General features: G+C 44.9%; 2 protein-coding genes across 3 annotated transcripts in view; one reads left to right on the plus strand and one right to left on the minus strand.

Annotated features, from left to right (window-relative positions):
• EMILIN2 (elastin microfibril interfacer 2) overlaps positions 1-2847 on the plus strand; it is a 54521-nt gene extending 51674 nt beyond the window's left edge. Inside the window, exon 8 of the mRNA XM_032859825.1 lies at positions 2254-2847. Within this exon, the coding sequence (XP_032715716.1) occupies positions 2254-2591 (338 nt within the window). The 3' untranslated portion in view covers positions 2592-2847. The remainder of the gene's footprint in view (positions 1-2253) is intronic.
• A 5249-nt stretch (positions 2848-8096) lies between these two features.
• LPIN2 (lipin 2) overlaps positions 8097-22718 on the minus strand; it is a 32858-nt gene continuing 18236 nt past the window's right edge. Inside the window, exons 7-19 of one of the 2 annotated variants that reach the window (XM_032859826.1) lie at positions 21646-21745; positions 18574-18761; positions 16691-16784; positions 16208-16277; positions 15342-15431; positions 14508-14590; positions 13288-13432; positions 12188-12336; positions 11528-11614; positions 10261-10413; positions 9741-9855; positions 8982-9085; positions 8097-8649 (exon numbers count right to left, since the gene is read on the minus strand). In XM_032859826.1, the coding sequence (XP_032715717.1) occupies positions 8505-8649; positions 8982-9085; positions 9741-9855; positions 10261-10413; positions 11528-11614; positions 12188-12336; positions 13288-13432; positions 14508-14590; positions 15342-15431; positions 16208-16277; positions 16691-16784; positions 18574-18761; positions 21646-21745 (1523 nt within the window). In that variant the 3' untranslated portion in view covers positions 8097-8504. The remainder of the gene's footprint in view (positions 8650-8981; positions 9086-9740; positions 9856-10260; positions 10414-11527; positions 11615-12187; positions 12337-13287; positions 13433-14507; positions 14591-15341; positions 15432-16207; positions 16278-16690; positions 16785-18573; positions 18762-21645; positions 21746-22718) is intronic. The other variant, XM_032859827.1, reaches the window with a different exon arrangement.

Here is a 22718-nt window from a genome sequence, read left to right on the forward strand (position 1 = left end):
AGGATAGTGAGGACTGAGGTCACCTCAGATTCCTGTTGTGTAGGTTTCCTCCTTTCTGCCACACCTGAGCCTGGGTTTCTGTCCATCTTTGTCCCCGGGGACTAGAGTCAGACCTTTCCTGAAAGGCCAGCGTGTCAGGGCCCCACTTCCCTGCTGAGCCCGTGGCAGCCTGGAGGGAGGTACCTGGGTGTCCCCAGGGCAGGTCAGGGTAGAGACCCGAGGCAGGTGCAGCCAGGCGGCCTTTCCTGAGTAGGCCACAGACTCTGAGTAGCCGGTCTCTGAGCCCATCAAGCGCCATCGTGCTGAGGGGCCCCCATGGGTCTTCCCTGAGGAGCTACATGATGGCAGGTGGGACTAAGGAGAGGTTACGAGGAGGCAGATGAAACGGGGTTCCTTCATGGTAGAGTTTTTAGCCCTCTGCCTCCTGTCTGCCCACATGGCTACTAACAAATCCCACCGTGGTTCTTAAGTTTTACTGAGCATAAAAATTACCTGCAAAACTTGGAAAAATGGAACTCGGTGTCCTCCAGGCCAGTTGAAGTCAAGCTCAGGACTCTGCTGCTGCTTCTTTAAAAATATTTTTGAGAGTGAGCAAGCGAGCATGAGGAGAGGGGCAGAGGGAGAAGCAGACCCCCCCACTGAGCAGGGGGAGCCCGATGCTTGGCTCCATCCCAGGACCCTGAGATCATGACCTGAGCCATAGGCAGACAGGTAACCGACTGAGCCACCCAGGGGCCCCAGGACTCTGTATTTTTGACCTGCTCTTGAGGCGCAGAGGTAGGCTGGGGTGTGAGACGTATCTTAGCTTCCAGAGACCTTTACTTTCCCTACAAGTACAGCCTCCTCCTGGGGCCCTCACTCCATGCTGCCTTGGTGGCAGGAACAGCTTGTCGACAGTGGCTTCATTTCTGGCACATTCCAGGATGCCCTGCCCAGAACTGTATCTTCTTGTTGAGCAGTTCCTCATTAAAAGAAGTTCTGGGGAATCCCGAGTGTGGATTCAGCACAGGCAATCTCCAAGGGAGGGAAGAGGCCATGGGCTCAGAGTGCTGGGACCAGGTCTGTTTTCAGGGTCCAGGTGGCCCTCAGGAAGACTGTGGAATGCCAGAGAACTCACCCTTACAAGCTGGGAAGACAGCAGGGTGGCCTGGCATGTGCTCTTTTTTCAGGGCAGATAAAGACCCAGCCCCTGAGGTTCCCTCTCAGCTCCGGGGCAGCCCTCTGTTCTGTCACTCTTGGCCTGTGATCAGGGTCCACGTCCAGCCCCCTCCCCACAGCCCAAGGGAAGTGGCTGCTCCTGCATTGCGGATGGGCTCCGACTCTTCTGGGTTTGGGGCCAGTTGCCGCTTTGCAAATGGTACATCTACAAATCCATCTCCTCTTCCTCAGGCCGTCTCCGTACCCTTAGCACTGCTTCCCCGGGCCCAGAACCTGGCTTATATCTGGCCATGAGTGGATGCCACCTGTATACTGGTCCAAGACAGGCAGCCTGGCTCTTCTGCATAAGGGCTGGCTGTGGTCTCTCCCACAATCTTTGTGGGTTCTTTTTGGTCCCCTCTCCTCAGGAGGCAACTCAAACCATTTTGTAGATTTTGGGCCCAGCACACAAGTTGTGAGGCTTATTCTAAATGGGTCTTGGGGAGCTTTCCATGCTGGAGAAAACTCCCAAATGGCAACCAGAACCTGGGTGGCTGCTGCTGCTCCACTACACCTTGGGTGGCAGGTGGAGGTGGGAGCCGGCCCCAAGCTGGGCCTTGGCCTTGTGTCTTCACGCCTGTGCTGCACACACAGCACAACGAAGGCTGGTGTATCTTGCTGCTGGGAACGTTAGAGGGTCTGAGCTCTCTCCCAGCAAGGCTGGGTAGTTGTCTCCATGCATGCTGCACGGCTGCAGGGACAAGTTCTTCTGAGGGCTGCTCTGGGTGGAAGGAGTTACGGTGATCGTACCACATACTGGGGGTTTTGTAGAATTTGTTCTCTTCTGGATGTTACAGCAGAAGATGGGGTCTCACCATGAGGACTGGGTTTGTTAAGAGTAGTGCTAGCTAAGGGGGTCTGTTGCTTGGTGGGTGTAGGGCAGCTGCAAATAGAAAAGGGCTACCTTACCTCTATGGGTAGGGTGACCAACTCTCCCAGTTTTTCTCCTGAGACAGTCCTGGACAGATGGGTAGTCTCCCAAATCTGGGTTAACTGACAACCTGTGCCAAAGGTGCTGTGATGGTGTCCCATGAGTATCTGCCTTCCTTCTCCCAGGCATCTTCACGGCCCCATATGATGGGCGCTACCTGATCACGGCCACCCTCACGCCCGAGAGGGATGCGTATGTGGAAGCTGTCCTGTCGGTCTCCAATGCCAGTGTGGCCCAGCTGCATACAGCCGGCTACAAGAGGGAGTTCCTGGAATACCACCGGCCCCAGGGGCCTCTGCACACTTGTGGGGGCCCTGGGGCGTTCCACCTCATCGTGCACTTGAAGGCAGGAGATGGTGTCAACATCGTGGTGACTGGGGGTCGGTTGGCTCACACGGACTTTGATGAAATGTATTCCACGTTTAGTGGGGTCTTCTTATATCCTTTCCTTTCTCACCTCTAGGGTGACTGGGGAAAGACAGTCATTAAGAACTGGGAAGCCTTAATATATGCAGTTTCTGTTCTATGTATGGAGCACTGGTCTAGTTTCCTGCAAACATCCCAACACCTTCCCCAACATCCAGGCCCAATGGGGCTGCCGAGGCCACACACCTGAGCGTCCCCGGTGGGTGGCAAGGACACATGTGCCTGGCTGCAGCCTCCTGTTCTGCCTGGCTACCTGAGAAGCGGGGTCCGCCCTATCCCGTGGCCACCGGCTCTGGCACCGCATCGGCAGGAGCTCTGCTCAGGGGACCAATCGGGTGCCCACTGCGGAGTGTGACCTGCTTCCAGGAGGGGAGAGCTGCTGGGCTACAGGGCGGAGGGGATGCGGCTGGCAACGCTGGGCTGGTGGCCACATTCTTTATTCCCAGAGCCTGTAGGAGAGAAGGTTAAACACTGAAATGCTGAAGCCACATGTGCTGTCACAGAGACTGGGGGTCGTGGTGCGGGCTGGCCCGGGAGACTGAGCAGCCTGGGGGGCTCCTTGAATGACCTGTACATGGGAAGTGCAAAGACAGGGAGGGTCAATAAAGATGTAAAACCACTGTAAGTTATTGAAGTCTGGTACCATATGGATTGAGAGGTGTTGCTAAAAAGCAAACAGCAGGAAGGTAATTGACTTTTAAAAAATGGCTGTAGAAAGTAAGCTTGAAGAAATCAATCTCAACTATGTAATTGTTACCCCTCACTATGCAAGCTACACGCTTGGTGGGTTTTTTTTTTTTTTTTTTTTTGCTTGTTAAAAACAAAACAAAACAAAAACAGATGGGCTTGGAGGTCAAGGCCCCCCTGTGATGCCTGCAGCCAAAGAGGGGCTCCTCCAGGGGATGCTTAAAATTCACATCTAATCAGCAGCTGCCTGAGCTGAGGAGCGAGCTCGCTGCACAGCTCACAGCACATGTGGCTTTAAGGATTCTCGGGTTCCCAGGCAACAATAGGCCCAACATAAAAGTGATCACAGACTGAAAGCTGAGATCATCGGAGAACAGCAGGAACCTTCCCATGGAGAGTTCATTCTGTTCCAGGGAAGCCCAGTCATGTTGCTCCTTTATCAGCAGCCACAGAAACCTCTACGACATACGACCCTTAGCTTCAGGTGGTCCCTGCTCAACAGGCTGGTAAAATCTGTTGTCCGATCAAGTGCCCATGGGGAGAAAAGTCCCCTAGAGCCCCAGGGAAAGATGCGGATCAGAGAAACAAGTCTCCTGGGCCTGAGATCAAGCCACTGGATACTCTTATGCTCTAAAAAAATGCTGTGAGTTTCCAGGACTGCTTGCAAATGCGGTAACAGGGTGGCCACTGGACATGTCCAACAGGAGCCTTCTTCCTCATTCCCTTACCCCAGGTAGGGAGAAGTGACCAAGAACTGCCACTTTGTGGTTTTAGAAGTTTAAAATCTGGATCTAAGAGTTGATGGTGGGGGGAGGGGGGCATTCTCTTTCCCCATTTCTACAGCTGGGGAATTGGCTAAAGGTGGCTGTCAGAGTCTGTCCTAGAAATGACTCATGCAAAAAACCCCAAGGCAGTGGAGCATTTTCAGGAAAACCCAGTTGGCACATGGACCTACTTTCACCCTCTTTCCCTCACACCCTCTGCAAAGACTTTAGCGCCAAAGGGGATAAATGTTCAACAGCCGGAAAGGCAGGGGCCAGACAGAAGGGAGCCAGTGACTGCTCCTTATGCTCCATGGTTGGTTCCCTAGAGCACTGAGTGAAGCGTGGTCCTCCTCTCTCAATGCACCCTCACTCACTGAAAAACATGAATTTCAGCTCTGTGTATCCAAGACTGGCAAGGTAAACGAAGTCTAATTACAGCTGCTCCTGTGCTTACATCAAGATAAAACAGAATGACAGCTACATCGGGGCTCCTTCTGCAATTATTTCCGCCACAGCGCATTAATCGAGCTTTCTCAGTGGCCCTATCATCTTTCCTGCGGTTTCTCACGAGTGGTTTGAAAGGAGTGTCTGTGATCAGAGGGATAGAACCAACGCACACCTGCACATCTATAACATGCCTTCACATGTATCTGCACCCACTTTCTGAACACGCTTCCTTCTTCCCTTACGTTGTCCCATCAAGGGAAGGGAAAAGGCAGGCTCCACTCTAAGGAGCTGCAGGGATGAGCCCTTGCTGCTTCACCCCAAGCACTGGAGCCGGCTCCTTCACAGTCAACTTCCCTCTGAGTGCATCCTTTCTGTTCCCTACATACACCCCAAAGACCCCCGGGTCTCCTCACCCTGCGCTCATGTCAAGGCAAAGCAGCAGGACAGGACAAGCTTTCCTGTACTTGAAAGTAGGCTCTCAAGGAGGGCTTTGGGATACCTGTCCAGCACATGCTGCATCTGGTAGAGCCCAGCAATTTGGGGGAATAATAAGACACTCATTAAGTAGTATGTGGGGTGTGGTTTTTGATTCAAGAACACTTTCACTCTCCTAGGCTGATGAGAACATCAGAACTGCTAAGTGGTACCCGGAGGGAGGGTTTCATGAAAGGTGGGGTGGCAAAGGCTCTGAGCAGGCCTCTTGAGGGACCCCTGACGGGCTGAGGGCTGGTGGGGGAGCCCAGCCTAGAGGATGCCAGGGAGAACACACCAGAAATTACATATGTATGAATGAATCATTCTCTGGCAGAACCTACAAAGCAAGAGAGGTTGGTTCCTGGGAGTGTAGCCTCACTTTTGGAGTCAGGTTTTATAAAAATAAGCACCAAAAAGAGGTCCTTTCTGTAGATGAATTTTAGTGTGAGCAGAGATCAAAATGCTAATTTATGGAAATTATCAATTTCTGGCAAGAGTACAGAGAATATGGTTTAAATGTCTTCTGAAGGAAGGAGTCAAATGCATTCAGTTTACGTTTGTTTATTGTTGTAACGTCTTGTTTTGAACATCAAACACTGCACCAAAATATGAGCCATTTATCTTAGGATAACTGTCTTTGCCATGACTGAGAGTACTGTACTGATGTTTACAATTAATTTCTGACAACTTAAAATTTATTAGTGGCATTGCTAATAATCAAATACTCCATCATAGACTAAATGTAATTAATTAAATTAAAACAACAAAGTTTCCCCCTCCCTCTCTTATCTTCAAAACAAACCAAAAAAGTAGTTTTCACCTGGAAAGAGTACTTAAACAAAAACTCAATTTTTAACCGGTTTCATTAAACACAGCATATTCTCAAACAGGAAAACAAGACTTCCCAGAGTAAACAGGATACTTAAAGATGCTAAAATTCCCTGGAAGAGTTTGTTTTCACCAACTAGCAAAAGGAGAAAGCATTTACTTTCTATTCTCTTTAAAGGTCTTGCCTGCACCTTCAAGAACATCGTCCCGAAGGCCCACATGTGCTCCTATGGGCACAGGCACTTTCTGGTCATTTAGCTAGCTGTCGTTCCTCAGCTGTTCTCCCTGTGACCATTAGCAGCTTTCATTTTAGGACAGACATCACACTGTAAGTTTTTTCTTTTTCCAGTTGAAAACTAAGCAGATGGCTTTGAGCACAGCAAACAGTCCTCACACACGGCGGCTAAGTGTGCACGCTCCGGGCCCACACGCGCACTTCCTCACGCCTGCCAGAGACGCAGATGTCGACACCACAGCCAGAGAAGCTTCAGCATGTGGGGAGCAAGGCAAATACTCAAGTCAGGTTGAATTGGAGAGAGGGAAAGGGGCCAAGGCCATTTCACCAGTGGAACAACCGAGAGAATGACTTCGAAAAGCCCAATCTGCTTGCGATCACCCCGTGATCCCGCCCATCACCGAAAGCAGCACGGGATAACGCTTCTTCATTAACTCACCATTGGAAGGGTCTGTGTACAAACACACTCGAGGGTAACTCTCTTTCACAGAAAGAACAAATGTCATTTGTACCAAATGGCAATGGGTTTTAGCACAAACTTAATACTTTCATTAACACTATAGTGATAGTAATCATCTACTTTCAGCAAGAGGGACTCCTTTAAATAAGGAAAAAGATTCATGTTAATTAGCAAATGTACCCACTGGATCAATCTGCAGCAACAAAACAACAAAGTCTAGTGCTTATGGACGCCAGGACAGAGGGGCCTGTCCCACCTCGGCACAGGAATTGGGAGACCTGGGCCCCTGGGTCAGACCTACAGAAGGCCCATGTGTCCACAGAGAAGAACTTATCGAGGAAAAGAAGAGTCTAATCAAAAAACTCTTTAAAAGACAACCTAAAGAGGACTATAGAAGGTCAAGATTTCCTGTACCGCATGTGTGCAGAGAAGCCCTAGTAAGCTCATGTTCTTCCTGGAAAATGAACGTGGAGAGGATACACTGGCAGCGTCTCGGAGCCCACCAGCTGCACCGCTGCTCAGGTTTTAAGTCACTAACTGGGCAAAATTTCCTAGAAACATAACCGAGTTTGCCTAACCTACTGTACATAAATAAATTCTTTAAACAATTAGTCCTTGCACTACTGAAGGGCGGAAAGTTTGCACCAGAAGCAACACGCATTGGTCCTCCTCTGGGAGCATGTGCCTCCGTGTTCTGCCACAGAGCTGCGTTCGGGGGGGCGGGGGGGGGGCTCTACCGCGGTCTCCACGTACAAAAGTGCGTGGAGAAATGGCCAAACTAAAGGGACTTCCAACTCTCCAATCTAGAAAAATAACCACCCCATTTCTCCATCTTAGGTCAGTATTACTTGGGCGGGGCAAACTAAAACGAGGAGAGTGGAGAGCACCGCAGCCCAAGTCCCAGACCAGCAGAGGTGGGCACGGAAGCCGCCCCAGCGGGCACCTGGATCCGCAGCTTCCGTCCTCTGCTCTGGCACCTGGCTGAGTGCTTCCCTGCCGGCCAAGGCCTGTGCATGCATGGAGCCCTCCTCTCTGACAGTCCTCTGGATTCTAACACTGAGGTTGCCATCAACACCCAGGCTCTCAGTTCTGGAGGGGCTCATGGGCCAGACCCTCCCCTGGAGCTGTCTGCTTGGACCACCCTGCCTCATTACAACCAGGCTGGGAGACTAAGCTGAAGGCAGAAGGACAGAGAAAAGGACTCTTCCAGGACCCCACACGAATGCCTATCTGCATTTCTAAGGCCTCCCTGAAAACAGAGCTGTTGCTTATTGTCCAATCAACTCCCACCATTAGTACTCTTACAGTACTACAGGCACCAAGCACATCCAGCAAGACCTTTCTGTCCTGACTGGGTCCAAGACAATACAGATAGGCTAGCCACAGCTGAGAAGGCAATGATCTAAGGGGCTTTTTGTCCCCAGAAGCCCATATCTGTGGGGCTGGGGTCAGTGGCCCTGGCCCCTGCCTGGAGCAGCCCACCGAGCAGACATCCTGTTGCACGGTGGCAGAGAAGGAAGAGCCCATGGAAGAAATGTGCACAGGTGGTTTGAACCAACGTCACTAACTGGACCTGTAGCAGCTTAGTGGACCCTGATCCCCTAAAGAAAGCCCTGGTTTTAGAGAGAAACACTCTCAACTTCCCAGTGGAAATTATAACACTTTACTTTATACATGTTTTGGTCCCCTTTTGTTTAGCTTTTTTCTTCCTTTTAAATTATTCAGTTAAAGGAGCACCGGCACACACTTGACACAGCACATGTGTGACGACGACTAGTAATAGGAGCCTAGGCATCCCACCGCAGGTCCAAGCTCCTCGCCTGCCTGCCTGCTCAGGGCTCCGAACGGCAACCCTGCCAGGCCTGGGAAGGGAAAGGAATACAACGGTTCCAGCTCCAGGAGCTCTCCTGGTGCCTGCTGGTGTCCAGCTGTCAATACGTGTCTTGTCCTGCACCTGTGGCTTGGAGGGTAGCCCAGTGGCCTATGTCCAGAAGTGCTGGTCACCTTCCCTTGCTATGGGGCACATTCCTAAGGACCTCCCTGGGAGGTGCCACTTCACGCCAGGTCATCCAGGTCCACTTGGGGGATCGGGTCTCGCCAGTAGCAGAAGGAGCTGAACTCTGGGCAGGGAAAGGCAGAGTTTTGTTCCTTGTTGAGAAGCGGGAAAACGTGCTCCACGAGCTCGCTCAGTCTATGATACCTAGAAGGGGTTGGGGAAGAACACACAAACTGTCACCCTTAAGTGACATCAGAGCCCAGGACTACGTATGTGCTGTGAAGTTAGTTACTAAGAGGCCTCAGTGCAAGGCATCCAACCCCTCCCACGGCATGGCCCTCTTTGAAGTCTAGGATCGTAAGTGATCCTGGTTCAGAAGCTATTATAGAGGCAAAAACACCCAGGCAAAAAGGAAAGCCTCCAAAACGCAGGTACAGTTCTGCTACTGGGCAGGGGAGGCGGGGTGATCCTGAGACTCTGTCCCCAGGTTCACCCCTGGCTATGGGCAGTGGGCTGGGAAACAGGAACATACTTACGAGGATTTGTTTCCTTTGGTCCTTTCTTGTATTAATTCACCCTTGGGGTTCACGGTGAATATTCTGCAGTCTGGAACTCCCACTTGTGTGTAAGCATAGACATCCTGGACAAGAAAACATTAAATAGCGTGATTATAAGAAAAGACATTGAGAGATGCTTCTCTGGTTCCTTGTGAGCCAGAAGAACTGCACAAGCAGGAGACGGTGTACAGCAAACGTGTGGAGCTTGCACAGTGCAGCTCTGCTGCGGAAGGTGAGCTCCGGGCAAACCCAAACTGAAAAGGGGAGCCAAAGCCAAGGGCACTACAGTTAGAACACTGGGCGTGGAGCAGAGGCCCAGGCCCAGGAGCAGGTGGGGCCCCGCTGCCTGCCAGAGGCCAGAGAGCAACACCCTCCGCAGCCGGGAACTGGAGGGCCAACTATGCGGACAAGCTGAGAAGCATTAGGGAAGGCTGAGCATTCTCTGGGGGCGGGGATCTAAGAGCACGGCTTAGAACCACTTAGAACACAAGTCAGAACTACCTAAGGAGATGGAAGCAAAGCCACAGAAACAACGGCAAAGTGCCCTTTCTCATACATCAAAACTCTAGGGCAGATGTCCAGCTACAGAACAGAAAATTAAGAATAGAGAAAACGAAAACCTATTCAGCACAATATCCATTTTGCTTATACAATTGGTTTGAGAATCATGACAGGGCGGTACCCTAAAAAATACTCCTCTGAAAACACCAGAATGTGTAGCCCAGAGGCGACACTTACATTTGGACGGTTTCCAAAGGCAGCATAGAAGGGCTGCTTAGATGGGGCAAACAGATTCTTGATATCATTTAGACACTCAATTTTGAACTTCTCTGGCTTCTTTTCTATCACTTCCCTAGGCAAAAACAAACAAACAAAAAAAACCAATACAATGACCAAATTTGAAATGTTGTTTTCCCTGTTGTATGGTCCTGAAAAGACTTCGGTGGTCACAATCATTTCTGAAAGTCTTTTGTAACCAGCATCTTTCTCCTTCTGTTCTAGTCAAGAAAGACTGACATTCTGAGTGATGGGCTTTAGGGAAGGGGAAAACTTGATAGCTTGACTCTTTTGGACAGTGTCTGATTATGGACTGGGTGAGCTCAGAGTTAAAATGCTCTGGGGGAGCCCAAGAACCAAGACATGCAGAAGCTTGCAATGATATACAAACCCTCACAGTGAGTTTGACTTCCAATCTCCCCACCAATCAGACCCCTTCCCCTGGAGTGGGTGGGGATGCAAGCTTGTGTAGGAGAGGTACCTGTGGAAGGCTGAGAACAAGCTGCTGGGGGATAACATCAAAGGGCCCCGAGGTAAGATTGTGCCCTTGTCATTGACCCAGTGCAGGTAGCCACGGGTCATGTCAGCCATGCCAATGGCACGAGCAGAGCAGTAGAGAAACTTGTAGCCATTCCTGAAAGAGAACATGTCCTGTTTAGAAACATTCTTTGAGCAAAGTTTAAAAAAAAAAAAGAGCATTATTATTATTATTATTTTTTTACATTGCATTTTATTTTTTAAAGATTTATTTGAGAGAAAAAGAGAGAGCATGAGTGCATTAAAAAGCAGGTAGAGGAGCAGAGTGAGAGGGGCAGCAGACTCCCAAATAATAAGCAGAAGTCTGAAGCGGGGTTCAATCCCAAGAGATCATAACCTGAGCCAAAGGCAGATGCTTAACTGACTGAGCCACCCAGGCACCCCGAAGCAGCACTATTCTTTTAAAAGATTTAAATACAGTTCCTTTCATTTATTGTGAAAATAAAATTCTTGAATTTAATAAGGAAAGCAGTTAGCATTATAAGGATCTCAATTTTCCATGGAAAACACCATGGGGGAAAATGCAGGTATATGTAACGAGGCATCTGCTAAATTCATAAGATTGACGTATCTTTAGCATCTAGTCCATGAGAATCAGAATACAGAACAAAAATCTTGGACTATCTTTAAATTACCTGCCATAAACGAAAAATGCAAAGGATCTTATTTATAAAGACAATTTATAGAATGAAAACCACTCTGTAAGACAAGAAACAAAATCACACCTGGGTAATAGACATACAATTTTCCTATTACGGCATTCTCAACTAATGCTTAAGACACTGAGTCTTCAAATCAATTTAACTCATATGCACTATGGTCCACAAAGGCCACAGCACTGTTTCCTCTGTTGCTCCAACAGAAAGGAGAAGCAGGAATTTCACATTGGTGAAATGTTTCCCTCATGCATGCACACATTACCTACTCAGTGAAATCAGATTTTAAAAAACCCAACTAATAAACCAAAAATGAAAACTGGCTCTCCTGTTAAATTAAAGCAAAGCCCCCCAAGCCCCCCCGCCCGCCACAGGACAGCTAGAACTATAGATCCAGGGAGTGCCTGCAACTCCCAGCACTATGCTGTGTAGAGGAGACGGCTGAGACATGTAACACGATGGCTAGCACACAGCTCATGTTCCAGAAACGGTGGCTGATGCTTTTCTTTGTGTGAGGCTACATGAGCATGTGGACATGGGGGAGGGGATACCTACTCATTGATGGAATGGTAGAGCTTTGCTATACCCTGATGAGTCCAGTCTTTACCCAGCTGTGGAAGAATCTGCCCCAAGGCATCAGACCTAAGAAGGTAGAAATAGGAAAAGGTATCAGAAACAAAGCACATAAAGCCAAGTGTTTTCCTACTACAATGCCAGCTGCTAAACACCACTGGGTAGAGGCAGGGTCTAGGGACAATCTAAGCTATAGGCACAACTTTGTCACGGCTTGTGCAACAGCAAGGCAGTCCCCTGCATGTACACTGTACACCCACCCACTAAGGACCTTCTAAAAGTAGAAGCCAGATGTTCATTTTTAGAGATAATTTACAACCACACATCCTCTTTTCTTCCTCCCTAATCGCAACACCTTCTTACTTTTTAAAAATTTAATGCCAGAACTTGGGAGACCAAATAACTAAATCTTTCCAAAAGTTATCTTCAATGTTAATTTGTATGACTCCATTCATCTTCACCATCCACAGAATGACTGTGTGTGACCACGTGTGACCACATGTGACCTCAGCATGCAAGTCTCAGTGCAGAGAGTTTTAAAAACACCTGACAGTGGCCAAGGAGGGATCCCCCTGATCCTACCCACTACTGCACAGCAGCCTACGCCTTGACTGCTGCTGCCTACCATGGGCTCATGCTTACTTGGTTATCGTTCCATCAATATCAGAAATGATGACCTTGTCATTCCAATTCCACAGGTAAATGGTTCCCGCACAGCGGCAGGTACCTTGATACTGGGTTGTAATACTAAACACAACATCATTTGGGCCATCTTGGAGCTTCAGTTTTGCCTTTTATAAAAAGTAAGAGAATAAGGAAAATCATAGATAATTTATAAAATAAATGGGATATCACTTTGATGGAATTACGTACAATTAAAAATCAGTTTCCAATAATATACAGTCATTGAGAGATTGCTAAAATATAATGTTAAGTGAAGAAAGGATCCTAATCCCTAAATATGTGTGTGTGTGTGTGTGTGTGTGTGTACTTGTACAGGGGGATGTATAAGGAATGCAAAGAAGTACATGAATATGATTATTGTAATAAAAGGGAAAAAAACAGGTGAAAACAGAGTTTACAACAGAGTCTGAATATTTACATCACCACCACCAGTGTTTCAGGGCCTCAGCTCAAGGCAGGATGGTTTCTGTTGCATAGGCATGCACCCTGCCCAGCACAGCATGGAGAGCTTGCTCAGAAGAGGCTGAAGGAGCCACTGCCCGAATGATGTTCTGGAATTCTAAGCGATTTTTCGGATTCCCCCAAGAAACCAAACGTCTTTGCTCTTCCTCCATACCTGACAGTCCTGGGGCATAGCAAGACCATTTCAAACTGAAAACAGGGGGAAAGTAGTGGGAAACAAACAGGAAAGAGGAAACTGCATCTAAATAAGAAAATGGCATTTCTCTGTTGTTGTGGCTCCTAAAAGACAGTGTATGGCCCAGTGACGGGCTGGCTGGGCAAGACTCATCTGGGAAACAGGTTGAAAATACAGATCCCTTGGCTCATTCCCAGAGATTCAACTGGGACATCTGGGGTGGTAGAAGAAGCCATGTCCCAGGGGCCCCAGGTGGTTCCCAGGGGAGGGAGATGCGGTTCTACCATGTGTGAGCGTTTACATGAGCACATACCATGTCCTGTGCAGGGCTGGGGATAGTGTGGACAGAAGAGGAAGCACGGTTAATTAAACAGTTACTAAAATAAACTGACTGGATCCACACGGATCACACACGACTCACAATCTGATCTGAAGAGAGTCGAAGAGACTTCTTATATGAGGTTGTGCTGCCATAACTCGGGGGCTCTGTGGGAACAGGGTCCACCTTGATGGACTCTTCAAGCTCCTGTGACCCCTCATCGCTCGATGAGTCATCCTCAGCCGGCCTATTCAACAGCAATCCAGTTACTTAAGAAGCAGCAGGGCACTTCACTGAGAAGAACGTTTCATTTAGGAGAAGAGATCCTAAATCCACTCTAGGGATAAGAAGAGTTGTTCCTTCTGTTCCCTGAGTCTTCCTACCATGAAGTGAGGAGGTCACCCTCCTCCTCACGTTCAGACTAGCCAGCAGTTATAGTCTGGCCATGACTGATTATTTTCTGCCATGACCGTTGAATGCTACTAGGTCTACTGACCTTTACTGAAAAGGTAACAGACGTTTCAAAAGATGCAAACTGTAGAAAATATAATTGCTTACACAGATTTTAAAAACTATTAAGATAGATTTGCTATAACCTCTTTAACAAAAGTGGGCAAAGAGCAAGAAAATGAATGCTCAGGCTTAGACCAACCCCTGAATTAAAGAGCTGGAGCAGGAGAAGGAAAGAATCTGTTTGGGGAAGTGTAAGAACAGCTAGAATGAGAATAGGGTAAGTCTTGGCATCTTTGAGGGCCAGCCAAACCAAATATCTAGAGGGGTGCTACTTCTAAGAAATGAAATGGACCCACACCAATTTTGGAATTTTTAAAAAAATATTTAAGTAATCTCTATACCCAAAGGTGGGGTAGGGGGGCTAGAACTCATGACCCTGAGATCAAGAGCTGCATGTTCTACCAACTGAGCTGGCCAGGTGCATCATGAAATTTTCAGCATCTCCCTTTTGCACCTGATAGGAAGCCAGGGAGCAGGAACCAGAGACACCACATCTTAAGGCTCCTCAAGATCCCTTTCCCAAAGGCCTCCATTTCACAGGCATCTGGTTCCACAGCTCCAAGAATGGAGCATGACATTTAAAAAGCAGTGCTGAGTATGTTTACTCCTCTGAGCTGATATTTTTTTTCAGAAAAGCAGAAGTTATCATCTGCTACCTGAGTGGCACCAATAAGCCACTTACTGTCATGACTGTCCATTAGAGAAAGACATTTCTGACTAAATATTAAACAAAACTGTAAAATCAATTTGATTATAATGGCTACATAGCCCAGGGGTTATGAGCCCAGAGGAAGGACAGAGCACCCCACCTGCCACTGGCTGGCTCCTTTGTGCTCGATGCCAGGTCACTGGTTGGTGGCGCGTCGGATTTCCCTTCCTTGGCCTCTGGCAGCTAAAACAAGATAATAATAGCAATGTGCAATTTTTCCCTCCCAGCGACTGACAGGTAAAAACTTATCAGCAGCGCTCTCCAGGAATGAACAAAATGGTTTTCTGAATCCACAACTTAAAAATGCTTAAGAAACAGCCTTTTTCTATTTGTGCCAAAGGAAAGAAATCTGAGACAGAAGTCATATGCTGCTATGCAAAAAGCTGTTACTACAAAGCCACAAGTGAAAATTTCAAAAGGGCACTATTTCAAGTCACAGAATACAACTGGCCTATACTCATTATGTCTGGGCCAGGGACACAAGTACTACAGAACAGAAGTTACTGATACGACTGCCACTGCCATCTCCTCCTTGGGAGGAGAACAAGCTCTTGCTTCTGTTTGGAAAGTAACGCAGTGAGCAGAGGGGAAAGAACACAGGCTTTGGGGCTGGACTCATGGTCAAACCCTAGCTCCATCCCTCACCAGTTTTGTGTGCTTGGTCAAGCGACGTCACCTCTTTGCACCCATTTCTTTACCTCTAAAGTGGGAGCTTAAACATCTATACCATCGGGCTGCAGTGAAGGTGAAAGGCAAAATAAAGCACATAAGCACAGCACTTCCACATCTCACTGTTCCAAAATGGGGACTATTAATATTGTAAGAGAATAGCCCAAAATGACTTTCTTGTGTGTGGCAAAAAGGTTTTTTGAATAAATCAAAGATTCACTTCTTTGTAGCCCGTGGAAAAAATTACCTCTTCCAGGTCAGTTACCTGTTTGGTCATGCTTTCTCTCTTACGCCAAAACCACCAGCGACCAGACTTCTTTGGCATCTTATCTTTGACCCAGGACTCGACCGTGGCCTGAAACAATCAACTTGGGTCAGTCTAGCCATCTGTCTGTCACAAAGACCCAACTACTTTCTACCATCAGCCTGTAGGATGGTGCTTTATTATGGAATGTGAGCAACATTCTCCACATCTCCCCAAGTACTCTAGAGTCTGTAACACCAGTGAAAGGCAGATAGTTCTTTTTTTGTGGTGGCACAGCTCTGTGGTGGTTCTGTGGTAGGAGGCTGGGTGGTCTGGTTATAGAGAAGCAGTTGGGGGGGGCTGTCAGGCGGGATGCTGTCAGGCGGGATGCTCTCATTTCTCTACCCTTGGATAACATGTTCTTTATGCGTTAGACCAACTAAGCTGATACACAGATTTAGAACCTTTAGGTTCTACATAAAAGGCTTATTAGCCACAATTTGACCCAATCACACAGATGCCACACTTCTGGTGGCCACACCACCCTCTTCTTGCTGCTTCTTTCCTTATTAATGAGGAATTTTTTTCATTCATTCTGTAGTTAGCTAATAACTAATAAAATCTCCCAACTTTTATACCCAGTCAGAAACCAGTATAAATATCTAATAAAAATGACAAAGATATGGCAGCCCAGCAAATTTCCTAGATTTTGGGGATGAGATAATTTGGGTGGGCACACAGAACTCTTTGGGTCTTCTCAAATATTAAATTAATTTTAAACAAAACTTTGACCATAGTACGCAGTTTAGAAATGTGCACATATTGATATTTCTAAATATCATATGCTGTAGATACTTTCAAAAATGAAAAGAAATGGATCATCTCACCTTTGGCAGACTCTTCTGGAATACTTGCAAGCTAAGGATCATGGGAGCAGCCAAAGCCCAGTTATAATAACTGTGTGAAATAAAAATTGTGCAAAACCATTACACAGAGAAGGGAAAGAGCGAGAGTACAGGCAGGGGAAGAGAAGAAAGGAGAGAGAAGAGAGGATAGGCGTAAGACATAAAATTCCTTATTGTTTTCAGTGAGATGGTCAGCTAAATTTCTGGTCACATGAACGACCTTTGCTTCAAGCCAAACTTCTCTGAGCAGAGATGCAGTTAAATAACTAAGACAATAACATTTTGATGCTTCACTGAAAACTAAGGCTGAGGCTTCTCTTTCACTTTAAAATCATTGTCCACTAGTTCATTTATAAGAAATGGCACATTTTATGGCAAGAAAACTATAACGATTAAAAAGAGCACTTTGAAAAAAAACAAAACTCTGCAAGACTATTTAATAATTACAAAAGCAGGAGTATTTACCGATTATAGATCCGTATTACAAGGTTAGGATTGTCTATAAGCCCAGGATTTTCTGCAAATTCGTGATAAGTAATTATATGCTCCATGAATTTTTCTGCAATGTAAAATAGTAATGACCCTTTGGTTAGAGATTACATAAATTCCCAAATGAGATCATCACAATACTCTACACTGAAGGAACTACAGCATAAAATGAGGGATAGAATGAGTCCTTTAAAAAGAAAAAAAACTTTTTTACATTCGTCAAAAGCAAAATATCACTTTTTAATCCAGCGCAAGAAAGAACACTTCCTTTTTCTATCCTTCCCCTCTTCCACAACTACTCTCACTCAAAAACAAAAACAAAAAACAAAAAAACCCACAACGACAACAAAAAAAACACAGGAAGGATACGTCAGAGACTTTTAGGAAAATAAATTACAGATGTGGCAAGAGAAAGGAAGACACAGATACACGTGTGTGCACACACACTCTAGAACTAATAAAAACTGCAGTTTCATTCTTAGCACAGACAATAAACTTTACTAGGAAGCAACTGTGAAACTAGGGAATATTCATGGGACTCTTAGAGTATTAAGTGCATGTTACATTAAAAAAACCAAAACATTTTACAATTGCTTGGAGGAAAAAAAACGAAAAAACACACCAGAATTTGGTTTAGGGTCTGTCAAGGAATGAATCCCAAGTTCTTGAGAAATAAATGAAGATTCTGCATGAATTTGTGTGCTCTGTTCCTAAACCCACACTCTAGTAGATCTAAGCTAACAGATAATTTCTCACCAGGATTGTTCCTCCTGGTGATGTGTATATTAATTACCTTTACTTGCCATTTCTGCCTCCTCCAATAACAAATTCTACCTAAGTTACCCAGATTTTTTAAAAATGTAAATTCTATAGTCTGTATAACTGTGTATTTTCCATTCCACCCCCCACCTATAATTTTTAAAGTGAAGGCTTATGGGGACTGAGAATTACTGGCCATAACGGACTCTTAATTTCTTGCAAATAATAAAACAAACAAGAGTTAAGAGATGGAGAAGAAAGAGGCATAATGAGCACCGTGTGACCTTCAAAAAGAAAAAGATTCAGCAAAGCACAACTATAACGCTCGGGGTACCCAGTCTGCCAAACACAGGACTTCAGCTGCTCCGAGGGGCAGAGAAGACAAAAGATGATACTACTAGTCCTGGAAGGAAAATCTTTCCTTAGAGGAAAATCAATCAGAGGCCATGAGCCAAACTGAGAAAATATGAAGAATTTAGGTTACAAAGGAAGGTAAAGCCAGAGAGGCCAAAGAACTTGGGAAAGACACACACGACTGCTTGACCTACCCCAGAGTCATCTGAATTGGCTCTGCTAAAGATTCTTCCTTTCTCTGGAGCAAATGTACTTTCCAGGGCCAAGTCTCAAGACTAGGATAGAAAATAACCCCTTCTACTTTTTGCTGGAAAGACAAATTTCCTCAACGGACAATTAATTTTCCACAACTTCAGGCCCTACTCTCATGTCTCAGGCCCAGCGCTTTCCAGGGCAGCTGGGTCCCCGTCCACACACATTTCAACTTCACAGATGAGAAAATGGACACAGCCTGAGCTAACCCTTGCTGCTTCGTAAACAGGGCAGTCTGAGAATTCTCCCTCTTCAAGTGAAATGAGCACCTGCCAAGGTACTGTCAACTCACCCAAGCCATTTATTTTTAAGGTCAACCCGTACGAGGTACCTTAAATGAGGGGCTGAAGATCTGACATTAAAGGGAGATACTTGTTACTTGCACAAGGTCATTAAAGAATTTAATATCCTGAGTGGCTAACCAGCAGGTTTTCTATCATGTGATGACCAGGCTGCTTTCTCCAGGGAAGACAAGGCACAACAGCTTGACATACCTTTGGAAATCTCTCCGTTTTCACTGAGACCCCCACAAAGGGAGAGGGTGACATCAGGCAAGTCCATGGCAGAATCGGAGAGGCACTCGGTGCCACTATCTGCAGCCGCACTTCCCACAGACTGTGGGGATTGGGAGCCGGAGAGCGTGTCAGACTCAGGCCACTGCCGGGAGCCAGGGTCCGATTCACTGTGGGCAGCAGATGGGGAGAAAAGGATCTGCCTTATTGCAACTTCTTATATTCCTAGCTTACTACATGGTTCTCTGGGGGCCTGAACCAAGTAATTTATCCCATTAAAAAAGGAACAGACTGACCTATGGACATAGCTTTTCTTAGGTAGAGTTTAGGATCATATCATAAATGACATTAAAAATAACCTAATCGCACTGCTGAGGAAGTAACAGTGAATACAGTATAGGTCACAAAAATCACTACAGTCACTCCCAGTAAGACAAACTTTTCAACTACAGGCTTTCTGATTTTAATTAAAGGAGTAAAAGAGTTATAACCATTTATTTACATTTCCATGATGAAAATGACGGCGTAATTAAGAAAAATCTGATGTTTGGAAAGCTTTGATCCTAACTTCCTAGAAAAAGTGGTGGTACTATACACATCCTGTAGAAAATTACTATGGTTCAGAGCTGTCTAGGCTTTTCTAAATTCATCTGTTACTTCGTAAAACAAAGAAATTAAGCAAGAGAAAATTCTCAGGAGTGTAGACCCACCCTGAAACAAAGATTTTGAGAAATAAACTATAAACAAACTGTTCTTACACTAGACAGATTCAGGACTAAAGGTGAAGTTAATTCATTTTCCTAGATGATAAGGGCATGGAAGCCAGGTTTTAGAAGATGATCCTGAGGGAAACTTTGTAATGAAGTATAAATCTGAATGAAAAGGATAAGGAAATGGTACCTTAAGTTTCTTATTCATGAATGCTTACTGCTCCACACTCTTTGAATGGACATTTAATGTCACACTGAAAAGCTGTTCTAAAAGTTTCAAATTCTTTTATTTTATTCAAAAAGCCAATATACTTAATGTATGTGATTCAATTAAGCTTTATGATCTTAAGAAAAAAACTCAAATTTGAGTAGTAGCTGGCAGCAAGGTATGGATAGGCCATAAATAGAAAGCAGTTTCCAAAGCTATTATGTTTTGCATTTGAACCAACAACCCAGATTCAGGTTTCTGGAAATTTTCTTTCCTAATAGCAATGCATACCCAGTCTACAATATTGAGATTAGTTAGATCAACAGAATGTTCTTCTCATTGGAAATGGTGAAAAAGCCAAAGCTGATGTAAAGCAGCAAAATCTAGTATGTTGGCATCAGAGAGCGAGGCTGACCCCCGGGTAAAACACAAACAGGGCCCTGCTTTCTCCTGGGCCCATGGCTAGGTCCCCCTGTAGTCAGATGTGGCCAAGTGACCATATGACCGAGTTTTAAGATGTGGACAGAAGGGGTGTGCTGTGCCCCTCCCAAGCCCGGCTCCTGAAAACTCCCCTGTGAGTCTTTCTCTTTTCCCTATGGAAGCCCTAAGGGAATGGTGGAGCCTCAAGATGGAAGAAAAGCTGTGCTCCTGAATCCCTGGGAGTAAGGCGTCTGGCACCAAACATCAGCACTGGAATACATGAGCAAGAAATAAACTTCTACTGTGGTAAGCCACTGAGGTCCAGTGTTTTATCAGAGCAGCTGGTGTTATCCTAACCAATGTAACCTCTAAATACATGGAGGATGCCATCTGACTCAACATGTTGCCAAATCTACAAGGGCAGTGTGACTTACATCAATGTTTAGCTATAATTACAAATACTGGATACTTAATGAAGAGGACATGGATCATGACAATTAACAAAACAAATGGTGATAAGCGTTATATCAGTCCCACTACCTTTTAAGTATTTATAAAATGTCTCAGAAATAGGCTAACTTGGTGAATGGGCAATGACCTCAGGCAGTCAAATTATAATACAGCATAGTAAGGTTTCATTGCATTTCACTCTCATTTTTTAATCAATCAATCAGTTTCTCCCCATTTTTAAAAAGGGAAACTAAAAATATCAATCCTTGGAATATCAATAAATAAGGACTGTGAAATCTGAAAGTGGTAATTCTAAACTTACATTTTAACTTTCCTATTCAAAAAACATGGAGCACTTCTAGTTCTTTCACCTTAAAAAACCCAACTACTACTTCATGTGAAGAACATATTTTAAGACAAAGTTAGGGCAGAGAGCTAGGAAAGAATTTTAAGGACTTTCCAAAAATATCTATAAAAAAATTTAAACATATCAACCCCATCTTTCCATTTTAAATAAAAACTTAAAATGTTTTTCCATAATTTCTAAATACTTAATTATGTGTATCTATAACTCAGTATATTCAAACCATACCTTCCATGAGAAAAAGTAAATTGATTTTTGTAATCAGAGTCTTATAATGGAACTTCCCTACGGATAGAAATGAACTTAGGAGAACAGTACAATACACTGTATCTGAGGTTTTAAAGTTATTCAAAGTGGAAAATTGTGAGGTGGGGGGTGACAAATGGTGAGAGCTCTAGGGAAAATGTAGGGCTCACACCAGCTGGAATGGTGTCTCACTGGGCCCAGCCAAAGTTCACCTGGGAACTCAGACTCACTGAAGGAGTGAAGGCATTCTTTGTAAAATGTGTTTGAATAAAGATATATTACCTTTAAAACATAATAAATGGAATATGCTGATGAACTTTTATTGCATTAATGACTGTAAGATTTGCTAATGTGAAGTCATAACCATTGGTAAATCGTTACATAGGTTTAACTAGTTTACCTCTTCTCGTTATACTGAAAATTTCTTTGTAAGTAGGTAATACGTAAATTATAATAGGTAAAGAGGTAAATTATTAGTTTCAAATCACTACAGTCCAAACAACACACAATTTCTGAATTTCCCAAAATCTGAAGCAATCATCCAACTTAGCTAAAGATCTCCATAACCTTGCTCCTTTTTCACAGAATGTTTTGATTTAAAAACAGCCACTATATTTCACAGCTAGTCACCCTTCAACATCTAAAAAATACACTACCTCTTAGGGAAATAGAGGGCTGCAACTTCAGGTTCTAAAGCCTTTAAGTCATCCAGGTAAATATCATCAGGTCCCTGGTGCTGGCTTCTCTTGTGAACACCTATTTTTATAAGAAAAATGCATCAAAAGTAAGAACTTAAGCTATTCTTCATTCACAACTCTTCAAAAAAACAAAGGTTTTACAAACTATTAAGACCAACTATGATTCAAACTGTATTTTATTTTTAAAGATTTTCTTTGACAGAGAGAATGAGCAAGAGAAAGAGAGCAGGAGAAGAGGGAGAAGGAGAAGCAGACTCCCTTGCTCAGCAAGGAGCCTGATGCGAGGCTCAATCCCAGGACTCCAGGACCATGACCAGAGCAGAAGGCAGATACCTAACTGACTGAGCCACCCAAGTGTCTCAACTGCATTTTATTTTTAAAGGTTTCAATTAACCTTTCCACTGTGTTGGTTCTCAAGCATCCATGCCAATGAAAGAGAAATTCGGTGTTATACACATAACAGTTGTACAATAAACACACGCTAACTTCTTTCATGTGCTTTTAGATGAATAATCTTAGCACCTGAATCATTTAGATTTCATGATAAAGTCTTCTTAGAATATGAATAGGTATGACCAAATCTGATGAAATCACTGGCACTGAGAAAGAGGTCATTATTTTAAAACTGTGAGGGAAAGGTTGCTATAAACAGGGGAGTCATATGGTGCCAAATTATTACCAAGCATTACCTTATGATTGCAAAAGGACAAAATCCTTTACAATGGATAAATCTGGCAGACAACACCTTAAACAAGTGGTGTTATATATATATATATTTATATATATATATATATAATATAAATATATAAATATAAAAAAATTTTAAAAGCTAGGGGGAGAAAAAATGAGATACTAGATAAAGTACTCAATATGTCCTAGAGGTAATCTTCAACTCAAAAAATAAACAATGTTGAACCCAAGTCTAATTAAGCCTCTAGACCTGTACTGCCCACTCACTATAACAAGTCACCAGTGTCCTAGACTAAGCTATATAAATTGTGGTAAAAAATGTGTAAAACACACTAGATTTC

The sequence above is a fragment of the Lontra canadensis genome, unplaced genomic scaffold, assembly GCF_010015895.1.
Source record: "Lontra canadensis isolate GAN:19392208 unplaced genomic scaffold, GSC_riverotter_1.0 scaffold17, whole genome shotgun sequence".
Lineage (NCBI taxonomy): Eukaryota > Metazoa > Chordata > Mammalia > Carnivora > Mustelidae > Lontra > Lontra canadensis.